General features: G+C 40.9%; 1 protein-coding gene across 1 annotated transcript in view; it reads right to left on the bottom strand.

The window, feature by feature from the left end:
- Window positions 1-3,505: 3,505 nt before the first annotated feature.
- Window positions 3,506-13,703, bottom strand: part of LOC124116572 — a 35,878-nt gene continuing 25,680 nt past the window's right edge. Inside the window, exons 3-6 of the mRNA XM_046477956.2 lie at window positions 8,421-8,477; window positions 8,133-8,233; window positions 6,707-6,836; window positions 3,506-6,155 (exon numbers count right to left, since the gene is read on the bottom strand). Of these exons, the coding sequence (XP_046333912.2) occupies window positions 5,928-6,155; window positions 6,707-6,836; window positions 8,133-8,233; window positions 8,421-8,477 (516 nt within the window). The 3' untranslated portion in view covers window positions 3,506-5,927. The remainder of the gene's footprint in view (window positions 6,156-6,706; window positions 6,837-8,132; window positions 8,234-8,420; window positions 8,478-13,703) is intronic.

The following is a 13,703-nucleotide window of genomic DNA, read 5'->3' as shown; positions in this document are numbered from 1 at the left end:
ACATCTGGCAGCAGACGAGATGATGGAGGAGCCAGAAGACTCCCAGTCGAGATGGCCTGTCCGGTGCGGCCGAGTCTGCGAGATGCAGGGACTTCTGTACCCTGGCAGCATGGACTCGAACTCCCTAACGTGTCAGTTGACCTGGGAGTGGATGCCAGGCCAGCCCCTCAGGGAGTTTGGGGATGCTGTGGGGAGGGTGTTTAAGGCCCAGGACTGTCAGGGAGCCATTATCACCTTTGATGGCAGAAGCTCGGCCTTGCTGCAGGACCCTGCTGGTGGCTGGATGGTTGTCGACAGCCATGTCAAGGATATTTTAGGCGCCACTGACGTTGATGGGAAGTCGAGCCTTCTGATGTTTCCTTCCCTGAGTCAAGTGGTGGCTTATTACAGTGGCATGGCAGTAAGACCCACTCAGTATTCGCTGACAGGGTTCAAGGTCGAGTCGATGTCAGAAGGGGGATAACTTCCCTGGTAGTACCCTCCCCAGCGTTCGGTTTGACTGCCACCTTGAGGAGCATCTGTCCCTCTGTGACAATGAAAAAGGACACGATCTCTGGTGGCCACATCAAGGTGCATTTGTCCTCCTTCAGAGCAAGGGCAGAACATGGCTTGATTATGACTGATTGGGCACGATATGCACACTGTTATAGTAGTCTCAACATGCAAGGCCAGCACTTGATGCTACCTCATTGAACACAGGCTGGACACGTGTGGTAGTAACAGCATGCACGGTCAGCTAAGAGACACTTACAGCCTGAAGACTACAACCAGCATTTCTCCTAAAGGGAGGAACAGGCACACGAGTTGATGGAGAACAGGTTTATTTGTTAACGAGATTTTAATGGAGCACAGGCTGAACATTGACAGCATGCTGGGATACGAGTAACTGCCACGCTGAAGGCCCAAAACAAGAGACACAAAGTGGTCCCACCTGGTGAGGGCTGTTGAACACAGATGTGACACAGACATCAAGCAAGTCCTGATGAGGATGCGGGTGACATCCGTTCACTCATCTGATTCAGGCGTCATGACAAACAAAAGTGGAAAAACAAACTTCTGTTACCATTGTAAATTTGATTTGATTTGTCGTTATTGTTTGTTTTTTATGTTTTTCATCAATTGTATGTTAAATTGTGTCCATTCATAACTCATCAACTCTTTTGTTTCAATACAATAAATTTTAATGAAAAAAGAGTTGCTTTAATAATTACTGTAGAGTGTGGTGAATAAGAAAAAAAATTCTCATTGCGATAAGCTTGAGGTAGACTGAATTCCCACATGTAAATACAATACTCATTATATATAAAGATTAATGTTTCAAAAGACGATAATGTCCCCAGCATCCTATGTTAGCCGTAAGAGGAGACTAAATGGATCGGATGGTTAGACTCGGTGACTTGGTACAAACATAGCATATGGAAATATAATTACCTTTGTAAGAATAATGGCATTAGGAATCTTTAATATATGAAACTTCCAGGAATAGGAAACACTGCAGAACACTGGAGTTACCTCCCTTGGCAGAATACCCGGGACGCCAGTCTTACAAAGATCACCTCCCACGTTAATACGTTAATATCCTCTATTCCTTGTGTCATGTTCTCATGTCATACGAGGATTCCGGATGATACAAGATCCCAGGTACGCCATGCTTGCAAGAGCCTACGTGTCATCTGGATTCCACAGTGTGGATTGTTACACAACATATCAAACCACAGGAACTCGTTATTGGTCAATAAATATACATTTATATAGAGTTTCATTTACTGACCAATAACGAATTCCTGTGTATGAAACATTGGCATGTCGCGCTCAGACACCAACATTGCTGACTGCGGCGTTAAACAACATTCACTTGCTGAACGTGGTGCTGAAGGCAATATACAATATTTATTGAGTATGCATCAATCTGTCGAGCCAGCCACGATTTATCGCGGTCAAATATGATAATATATTTTACAGGCGGTGGGGTAGCCTAGTTGTTTAAGCCTTGTCTCGTTACGCCGATGACCCAGGCTTGGCTGTGTGGAGCCTATTTCTGGTGTCCCGACCGTGAATTTGCCATGATCACATTGAATGAGTAAGAGAGTGATTTTACGCCTTTTTTTAGCAATATTCCAGCATTATCATGGCGGGGGACACCAGAAATGGGCTTCACACATTGTACCCATGTCGGGAATCAAACCCGGGTCTTCGGCGTGAACAGCGAAACATGCAAGATCGAAATATGTAAAAACAAAGAGGGAATGAAGCCTTTTTCTAAGTGTATTTTTGAGAACAAGTTAAACATTATGTATTCCTGCTTCTAACATGATATCTTCATTCTATAAAACATACAGATAAACGTGTTATCTGGTCCGCGAAAGATGCTTTTCAAATCACCCTAAGTGTTCCTGCATCGCTGTGCAAGCATCCCCATGTTAACGGGCTCTATGACTCGTAATCCCCATGTCAACGAGCTCTATGACTCGCACACAAACACACACTCGGAAACGGACAAGACACATTTGAGTAAGGCACGTTTCCCGCCACAGCCTAATACAGCCCCGGATCACTTAATATGATTGATCTTCAGTGTCGTGTTGAAGTACAAGGATTGATCTGCTAGACTTGCCAAACGGCCGTGACAGAATAATTGGAATATAACTTTGAAATAAAATTCTTTTTTTCTTTTAAAGATTTCGTTTTTACATAAAAATTTGGGTTCTTCTTAGGTGTAATTTTGCAAATCGTTTTTCTCACTCTTCTAACAGCGGAACCCAAGGCGTTTAAATGATGCGCAGACGAGCGAAGATATGTGTTCAATCACGAACAATTGGTGATTAGAACACTTTGACCTGTTAAATAAGTGTTACACTTCAAGGTGTCTTATTCCTTGGCTTAGGTTTACAGTTGCTCAGTGAGTGTGTTTGGTTTTACGCTTCTTTGAACAGTGGTCAACTTGGTGTGGAATCTGGTATTCAAGCCCACGATCAGTGGATACTGACACTCTCAAGGGACGTAATTCTGCACAGAGACTACACAGAGATGGCGCCTCTGATCGCTGGGCGTGAACCAAGTGGTGTATTGTATCGCGACCTTCCTTCGTGATAAATGAGTGAGTAAGTTGGGTTTAACGCCGCTTTAAACAGTTTTCAAGTTATATCACGACGTGTCAGCTTAATGTGGGAGGAAAGCCCGAAGTGAGGGAGGTCTCAGACGTTCAACCCTTTGGTGAAACCCAGGAGCACGGGCATGGTGATGCCAAACCTAGAAACAAATCGGTACGAACCGGGATTCGAACCCACAATCAAAACGTTTGTGACGTGCCTAAGGGACGCCACTCTGCACAGCGAATTGCGGCGCCTTGGACGACAGGTTACCCGTGCCCTTTGTCATAAGTACCGTCTTAGGTGCACTATACAGATAACATTGTAATCCGGATGTGCACAAATTTCCATGTTGAGAAAAAATTACAGTTGACACTGGGCAGCCTATTATGCCACGGACAACGCTACACTGTGGATTGTATTTACAAATTTATTACCAAAACAGTACAATGCTTAAACATTTTCAATATGAAAGATCGAAAATAAACATCGCTAGATGTAACGCATTTTCACCCATGCGAAAACTTCTACCAATATCTACATTCCTGAACTAGACTATAGGTATGTTGAAAACCGAGAGCCATAAAGATCGACATGGTGTGTTCTGAAAGTCCGATATCTATTCTTGTATACTCGTCATCATTAACTCCTCGACCCTGCATTCACACAAAATAGATAAGGAAATGTGCTTATATTGTCTATACACCACGAAGATTCATTTGGAAGCAAGATCAATGTGGCTCACAGTTTAAATGAAAATGCATGTACAGATCAATAGGGCGGCGTCATGAAAAGCTCGAGACGTTCCGAATGTTTGACGAGGCTGGTCATTCGGCAGATCATCGGCAACATCCGGTTGAGGTCGGATTCGTCACGTGAACATTTTAAAAAACTACTCTTGTGTATGGTATTATATATATATCAATAACAAAAACAGCTTGAGACTGACATGCAATCAGATCTAAGTGAAGTAAAGTCCCGATTCGGGGCCAGAAAGGGATAATGCTCAGGCCCTGATTTCGTAAAACAAACTCTTGTAGCCTCAAGTGATATGTACATTACGATAAATGACATAAAAGAGAAAATGACAGTATCTAACAATATTTATTTAGTAACGTCTGGTTATATTTTTTGGAATCCATTTATATATATATATTCCACTGAATGATGTATCGGAGTCCTGTTCTATAGTTTTAGTATAGATTTCCTTTTCTACTTATATAGGCATTTAGTTCAATCTATTTTGTTCGTTCCGTCTTTATTGTCTGGGGTCTGTGGTTCTGGGTTGCAATATCCAATAAGGAAATGCAACGAGAATGGTTATCAATGCGAATAATCGTCATTAAAACAGTTAAAAATCTGCAACTAGAAACAAACAAAGACATGGTTTATAAACTGCATTATTAATAACAAATATCGATGATATATAAGTACAATATATAAAAAGGGATCTGTTCGCCTACAAGAAGTAATACATGTTTAATTTGGGGCATTTAATAAATATGTTCTGACAATCGCTGAATGGTATTCTTTTTAAAACGAAATAATACGTTTGAGTTTTGGAATAACAACATCGTGTCAAGATTGACCAATGGATCAACTTAAACTTGTCAAAAGCCGGTTCTAGGAGAGCATTTAAGAACATTCTAATACAACTATTTTCGTCAAGAATGACCAATGGATCAACTTAAACTTATCAAAGGCCGGTTCTAGGAGAGCATTTAAAAACATTCTAATACAACTATTTTCTCAATCCAAACTTATTATTTATTTATGTATTTTCTATGTAGAAAAAAATACTTTATTACATACACTTTATATTTTATCTGGGGTGATGGACATGCACGTTGATAGTCATATCGCTGGTATATACATACTCAGCTTCACTATTGCTAGTGTGGTATGTGTTATACACGTTGTTCTCAAGGTTAAAGGGTAAACCGGTCGTGATCATAACCGAGGTAGTCAAATACACTCACTGAACTAATGATATGGTGACTGTGAAATAAAAAATGTTAGGGGTGGACATAAAGACATTCAGAGCGCTTTTTAATCCAAAACGAGGCTTACATTATCGTTCTATTTTTAGCGTCGCAACAATTGGTTATTATGTATTTCTAATTGGTTGTATAAGGCTGGTGTCGTGTGCAGAAGGGCATTCCATTGTGACGTGTCAGGTCACGTGTTACTTTAGAACTTCAAGGCACTGATTATCTCTCAATGGCTTCCTTTAGGTATGTCTACAGCTTTTTGCCAGTTAAGTACCCGGGTCGTTTTATCTTTGAACTTTCTGTATTGAGTTGCATAACGTTGGTGGTGCCCATTTCAAGACGGGGTAGATGATGATGTAAATATGGTCATCATTAGCTTTGGAATGATTTGATCGGTGTGATAGGTTTGAGCAGGGCAACAACATGGAGTTTGAATGATCTGAATAGTCTTGTATGGATGGACTGGCCACTACCTCGAACCAAGTATCCGTAAAGTCGTCAACATTCCACGGTTTGGTGAATTTTACTATCTCCATAATCTTGATCTGGGTGAAATTTAGAAGTGGCCTGTTTTACAGTGTCAGACATCGCGGTAATCAGTTACTGAGAGAATGATCTAAATAATTAAAATGTTTACAGACATTGTCGTTTGAAAAAACAGGATTCAAAGCCACCAGGACTTCCACGCTTGCACTTTCTGAAACAATTATGTCGATTACCATTAGAATTAAAATGTCAAATCTGGACTAAATATGTGTTCATGGGAGACGCCCATGAAGACTTGGGTTGCTGGACTTTCCAGGCTCAATATACACATCTCTAGTTTATCAGCGATCACACTTGGTGTTCAGAGCCTCGTGACATCGTCCACTGGTTGCTTGGTTTCTACTACGCTCACGCCATTGGATGCAGGCGTAATGACGTCATTTCCGATTGGGGTTTTCTCCGAGATAGTTGTGATAGAAGGTTGATAAGTGAACGCTTCTTTTTTAGCGTTAATTTTCGCCTGACGTTGTTTCTCAGCCTCTTCGTATGATTCTAATTCACGGTCATGCGCCCTTTGGGCGTAGGTTTTCTGAAAAAAGTAGATATATTTACATCAGTGTCGGGTGAATTGCATAATCAGCATGTACGTGACCATGAGTATTCAAATAGCACACGCTGTGTTGTATCCACAGTTCAGGTCAACTACATGTGTTTCAGTGTCAGTCGACCGCCTCCGTGGTCCAGTGGTAGAGCGTCCGCCCGGAGAGCGGAAGGTCCGGGGTTCGATCCCCGACCGCGTCATACCAAAAGACGTTAAAAGATGGTACTTGTTGTTACCCTGTCTGGCGCTCGGCATTAAGGGGCTAAAACAAGGACAGGTCGGTTCGGAGTCAGTATACTGTGTTTGAGTGGGGTATTCATGTTAAACTGCGGCATGGTATCTCAGTGAGCTAGCACTATAAATCGCCATCAGTCCGGACTAGTACAAGCAGCCACACACGTGCATTGATTTTCAGCTTATCATGCTTGTTGTAAGAGGCGACTAACGGGATCGGGTGGTCAGGCTCGCTGTTTTCTTTCCCCCTTCACGGAATATCAAATGGCCAGTCCCCTTGTTAAAGTGTGTAGCATCTGACTTACGCTGACGCTGCTACAGGCACAGAAGGACAGCAGAAGCCCGAAGAGGCAGAAGGCGGTGGCCGCCCCTCCCGACACCAGATGCATGATGAGGAGAGCGGGGCGGTCACAAGCACCAATGCGGTATATGTCGCTGCAACGACGCAAACATAAGAGATGAAATACAAAATACATATTAACTATACATCGTCTTGGTATACATTGTTTGTAAATGTTGGCTACTTAACTCTCATGTCGTGTATAAGTATATTATGATAATGTCAGCAACAACAAATATGCGCCATTATATACAGTGAAGTACGGTTATAACGAACTCAAAGGGACTACTAGTTTTAGTTCGTTATAAGCATATATACAGCTTAACTACAGCAAATAGTCGGGACCAAAAAAGTAAGTTCGTTATATCCGTAAGTTCGTTATAAGCGTGTTCGTTATAACCGTAGTTTACTGAACATGTATCACCAACCCCCACATCATTACATTCTGCTATTCACTATCACCAGGTGGGTTAAAACTGTACGTACAACTATTAAGACTGTACTGATAACAATTTATACTGTACCAACCACTATTAAAACTACCAACAACCATTATTAAAACTGTATCAACAACTATTAAGTTGTATAAACAACAATTAAAATTGTACCAACAAATATTAAAACTGTACCAACAACACCATTAAAACCGTACCAACTATTAAAACTGTACTAGTAACCATTAAAACTGTTCCAACCACTATTAAACCTGCATAAAACCTGCTATTAAATTTGTACCACCTACAACTATTAAAAGTGTACCAACAACTTTTAAAGTGTACCAACAACTATTAAAACTGTACCAACAACTATTAAAACTGTATAAACTGTATAAACAACTATTAAAACTGTACCAACAACTATTGAAACTGTATAAACAACTATTAAAACTGCATAAACAACTATTAAATTTGTACCACCAACAACTTTTAAAATTGTACCAACAACTATCAAAGTGTACCAACAACTTTTAAACCTGCATAAACAACTATTAAATTTGTACCACCCACAACTATTAAAAGTGTAGCAACAACTATTAAAACTTTACCAACAACTTTCAAAACTGTACCAACAACTATTAAAACTGTACCAATAACGCTAATAAAATTGTGCTGCTAACACGATTAAAACTGTACCAACTACTATTGTCCCGACAACCATTTTTCAAATGTTCCAACAAATATTAAAAGTGTAACATCAACAATCAAAACTGTACCAGCATTTACAAATAAATGTACGACTATGCACCCATTCCTTTTACATGTGCTATGCGTGAAGCCGGGGATGTCACACATGTGCCCCTTGTCATAAGATCCTAAAAGATTGTCAGAATCAGTGATTCATCATCCTGTGGTTTTGGTAGTAAAGCCGTCCGAATATTTATTGATACTTACGTGCAGTTTGAGTTATTGAAATACACCGGTTCAATGGAGTAACCATAGCAACTGCCTCCAGCCAGCAACGCCGCGAACATGATGCCGACGTGGACAGAGACCTGAAAACACGTGACAAATACGTGAGGGTTGATTGTTAAGGTTCGATGGGTACTGGGGATATCCAAGATATCCCCCCCCCCCCCCCCCCCCATCCCCTTCCCTAGTTTTACTTTTTCCTGAACATTTTCTACCCCTTGAAGAAATTATTCACGACGCATTGGCTCAAACACGTTTTTTTCAACTCACTGATGTTCTGTGGCGCTTGAACGCAACTGCCGTCCCCGAAATGCCCGGGAATATGAACTGAAATGACAAAAAGGATTACACGCTAAAAGTATATTTAAAGGCAGACATCGAGCGCTTATCGTCCTATTTTCAGCGTCTTCGGTTTTCTCTCTATGTCCAATGTGGTAGTTAAGAGTTCCTTTAGAGGAATGCTCGTATTGCAGATTAGACCCTTTAGCAAACATCCGCACTGCTATATATGAGCAGAGCTCATTAGGTAAGCATCCCTTGACGTGTAGACTCCAGAATCGAATAGAGACCATTGACCACAGCAGGGGTGCCAGTGGAGTGAGTGAGTGAGTGAGTGAGTATGGTTTTACGCCGCTTTTAGCAATGTTCCAGCAATATCACGGCGGGGGACACCAGAAATGGGCTTCACACATTGTACCCATGTTGGGAATCGAACCCGGGTCTTCGGCGTGACGAGAGAACGCTTTAACCACTAGGCTACCCGACCGCCCCTTGTGCCAGTGGAGACACCTGAGAATAGCATGGGTCTCACTGGAGACACTGAGAACAGCATGGGTCTCACTGGAGACACTGAGAACAGCACGGGTCTTACTGGAGACCAATGTATATATAAAATACCCAAAACACAAGGTCGTGTTTCGTTATGCTGTCGTAATAAGGCAATATCCTTTCGTTGATATTAGTAACTATTATTCAAAGGGGATAGGAGTTTCTTTCAGTAATTCTCACCAAGAAATATAATGCAGCTAATTGACACCTATTCTTCAATCGGCTGTTCTGCCCCATGTCAATTTACAAATTAAACTATTAATAATTTGTAAACATCGTGGCATTTTATTGACTAACCAATCAGTTTATTTGTTATCTCTCCACAAAACCCGTGAAGATCCGGGGTAGAATAGGTCTTCAGTAACCCATGCTTGCCGTAAAAGGCGACTAACGGGATCGGGTGGTCAGGCTCGCTGACTTTGTTGATGTTTTAAAACTAATATCTTTTAAAGTTGGTTGATGACATGTGTTGTCACAAAAGTTTGAGCGAACAGTGTGTAAGTCACAACTAATAAAGACTAACAACGTCCAACAATTAAAGAAATGTTTTTCTCCTATTGGTAGTCTTGGTCACTCATTTCACCACCAGGACCCGTGAAGATTCCGGGGTAGAATAGCTCTTCAGCCCATACTTGCCGTAAAAGGCGACTATGCTTGTCGTAAAAGGCGACTAACGGGATCGGGTGGTCAGGCTTGCTGACTTGGTTGATACATGTCATCGATCCCAATTGCGTGGATCGATGCTCATGATGTCATTGACTGGATTGTCTGGTCCAGACTCGATTATTTACAGAAAGCCGTCATATAGCTAAAATATTGCTGAGTTATTGCGTTAAACAACAAACAAAACAAAAACAAACTCTCCACAAAACGGAAAGAAATATAGCCACGTACACAAACTGACGACTGTTTCGTGACTGCCTGATAACAGGTTGAGCGGGGCCTATGTTGCACTATTCTGCTGAACAATGTTTCTGACTTCCTACTGTTGTCTACCGTGTTTTTGTGTTAAGGATTGAATAACCAATCTATGAAGTTGTTATTGTTAACGTTTTTATTCGTATCAATTAATATGTGTTAATGGAGGCATAAACGTCAAAAACCGATGTGCAGATAAGGAGGCAAGTGCGTAATACCAGTTTTTATATTTATACCTCCATAAAAGCTAAAACATATTGATGTCAATTCTTAAACAACTCTTATCAAAGAGTGAGTGAAAGGAATATAACGCACGGCTTAGACTTACGCTTCGTCTCTGAAAAAATATATTTTGGATAGAAACAATCAACTACATTTAAATTTAACAAATGTTATATTTGGGATAACACTTTCTTTGTAAAGTACAGATTCTCGCACATTTCAACTCAACCAAAAGTTACGAGAACCTGTATTTTACAAAGAAATGGTTATCTCAAATATGACATTTGTTACATTTGACAACTTTCTAAATGGCATTGTGTGTTCATACATTTAAATTGAAATGGAGCCCCAGTGAGATGGGACCGGAACGTGTGGCCAGTCTAGACTTGCTCCATTTAGGGCTGCAGCATTACAGTTGCTACGGAAAATAAGCAGAAGGGAAAACAATACGGTTCAGGGACTGTTAGAAAGACTACTTGGGTCACCGTGTTCCGCGTGTGGTGGGTGATATGAATTGCATGCGAATATAGCACATACACACCAAAGTATATAATGAGAAATAAGTATGCTTCGCAGTGTACAACGCGCTCCTTAATTTATGTCTGTCTCGGAAAAAACACGGGATTTAACTTAAGGCTCTGTAGTAACGTCACGTTTTGTCTTCGGCGAGTCATGGGACTCGTCATCTTTCCCGGACAGCCTAATTCCTCCCTGTGTGATGTGGATAACTGTATCGGCCCGGTCACGTACATAGGACGATATAAAGCATTCATCACACAGCGGCATAACCTGACGCCGCCGTCACCGTGACTGTCATAATGCGACACAAAAGGGATCGGACTTTGTACAGACTGGCTAGATAATATATCAAACCCGTTTCATGTTTTTGTTTTGTGGAGTAAAGTTGTTCAGGGTAGAATGAGTGAGTGAATGATAGAGTGAGCGAGTGCGAATGCCGCTTTCAGCAATATTCCAGAAATATTACTACGGGGCTTCACACATTGTTCCCATGTGGTATCATGTGGGGAATTGAACCCGGGTCTTCGGCATGACGAGCGAACGCGTAATCCACAAGGCTTTCCTATCGCCCCTATTCAAGCTATAGACCCGTGAAGATCCGGGATAGAATAGGTCTTCAGCAACCCATACTTGTCGTAAAAGGCGACTATGCTTGTCGTTAAAGGCGACGAACGTGATCGGGTGGTCAGGGCTCGCTGACTTGGTTGATGCATGTCATCGTTTCCCATTTGCGTGGATCGATGCTCATGATGTCAATCACGCGGCGTTAAACAACAAACCAACTATTTAAAATATAAGATAGGTCCGATGTTTGACTGCGTGAGATGCCGGTCACAATCATTCCATGGTGGTACTCATGATATCGACCACTGGTTTTCAAGTCTCGATGTTTTTATATGCCGTCATGATATATTCTGTACGTTTATTTACTCATTCCTTTGCACTCATCACGACCTTGTTTTGGATCATACTCATAGACACTGGAAGCAAGACACAGCAAGTATGTTTCAACTGATTGTATATCTTGACCTATGGCTGTAAAAATGTACACCCCACTCACGTGTCAGTTTATGAAGTCACAGCCCGGCCCCACTAACGTGGTCATTTTACGACAATGACGACCGCATATCCATATTCACTTTAGTCGCATATAAATCAAAGAAATGTCAATAAAGCAAACATTCTGTGTCGATTTAACATGTATCGTTTATGAAAACTTAGGCCTTGCAAAACAATCTGGCTTTCCGATAGACTTAAAGTCTCCCAACATAGATCTTATACTGTCCTCGGCAAAGTATTGCTCTTTCTCAAGTATTCAACCAATACATATATCTTGGAATCCCTTTATAAAATCTGTAGCAATATAACTCTCGAATGTGACACAACCATCGCGGAAACGTGACCTTGACCTTGCGCCATGTTTAATCGGCAATCAATGCAACTAAAAGGCAAAGCAATATCAAATGTATTGACTTCAGCGTCATCCTCACGAGTTTCTCTTAATATTGGTTATTGATGCTAACATTTTAGGTTCATGGTTATATATATAGATATAGATATATATATATATATAGATATATATATATATATATATATATATATATATATATATATATATATATATATATATATATATATATATATATATTTTAAATGTGTGTTTTTAACCTGTTATATTTGATGATTGGAAAAGAATTGAACAGCTCTGGTGGGCCTCCATTTGGCCAGTACTGTTGGCTTTTGTGCAAGCTAATTTTCTCCCGCATGCCCTGTAAAGTATTCCTGTCTTGCAGTGGACATTGACACATGGCGAGGGCATCTGACGGGGTATCGGGGCACGCACTAAGGGATAGTTTCACAAGGGAAAGTATGTACCTTGCAAAGAGTACCTCGGTGAATACGATGAAAACACACGCCTATATAGAATATCTATATGTCGTAAAGTAAAGACATTAGGTATTTTCTTTCTCTTTTACGCCCATTAATCTAATTTAACACGCGGTTTAGGACAAGGGCGGATAACTCTAAACAGATCTAAGGGAACATCCATTTGATTTGTCAGGAGGGGGTGGTTTCGAGAACAATCCTGTTTTTTGACTAGCTGTTTATTTATTGAGCACCATCAAACAATATATTCATTTCCATAATTAACACAACAATTTTGACGTTAAGGGATTTTCCACAAACAAGGAAAGAAATAATTTACTACACCACTGCTAACAAACTATTCGTTTTTCTGAGCAAACCTTTCATTAAATAATCTCTCCCCAACAGTAATAAAATGGATGCTCCCTAATGGCATTTGTCACCATTCGCATCTATTCGGTTCAATTACTTCGGCCAAAGAATCCCTCAGAACTAATTTTTGATTTTACATATGTCTTGCATTTATAAATATACCCAAGATACATCAAAATGTGTTCAACTATATTGTATAATAATGTAAGTCCTAATGTGTTTTCAGTAGCATCGGGAATATATATCACATATGGGGGAAATATACGTGAATCATTACCCAACGAGTTGACAATTCTTTTAGCGATGCCCGTTTGCGCTTAGACGGAATCCAGTCGCAAAAAGGCCACGAAAGATGCAGGAGTCGCTATTCGACTTGTCCCGGAATAACACGAGCTGGTCACGAATACTTTCCGTAACAAAAAAATGCCTTTCGGCCTTTCCCGTTAAAACTCGAGTTGGTCACGAACGACATTAAAGGACACGGCGACTGTACTGTTGATCTAATTTGCACTCATTGTTAAAAATTGACTTAATATATATCATAGATAAGGACATATATATATATATATATATATACTACTATGTGCCGTCCTCCTTAGTGTCACCTTGGGGTTACCATGTGATGTACGGATGAGTAATAGCGTTACACCCGTGATGGGGGCTGACAGTCTGACGGTGCCCCCCGGCAATACCAGTGTACTATCAGAGGTCGCCGCGCTACCATACAGTCGACTCACATATTAAGCGTCAGTCCGCAATCGCAGGTCGGTGGCGTGAATCGGAGGTTTCGCCCGACTGCAGTGCGTTAGCAGGAGAGAGGGAATTGGA

Source organism: Haliotis rufescens, unplaced genomic scaffold (assembly GCF_023055435.1).
Source record: "Haliotis rufescens isolate VD_foot unplaced genomic scaffold, xgHalRufe1.0.p SCAF_5, whole genome shotgun sequence".
Taxonomy (NCBI): Eukaryota; Metazoa; Mollusca; class Gastropoda; order Lepetellida; family Haliotidae; genus Haliotis; species Haliotis rufescens.
The sequence above is the reverse complement of the archived record's forward strand: the minus strand, read 5'-3'. Positions and strand labels throughout refer to the sequence as shown.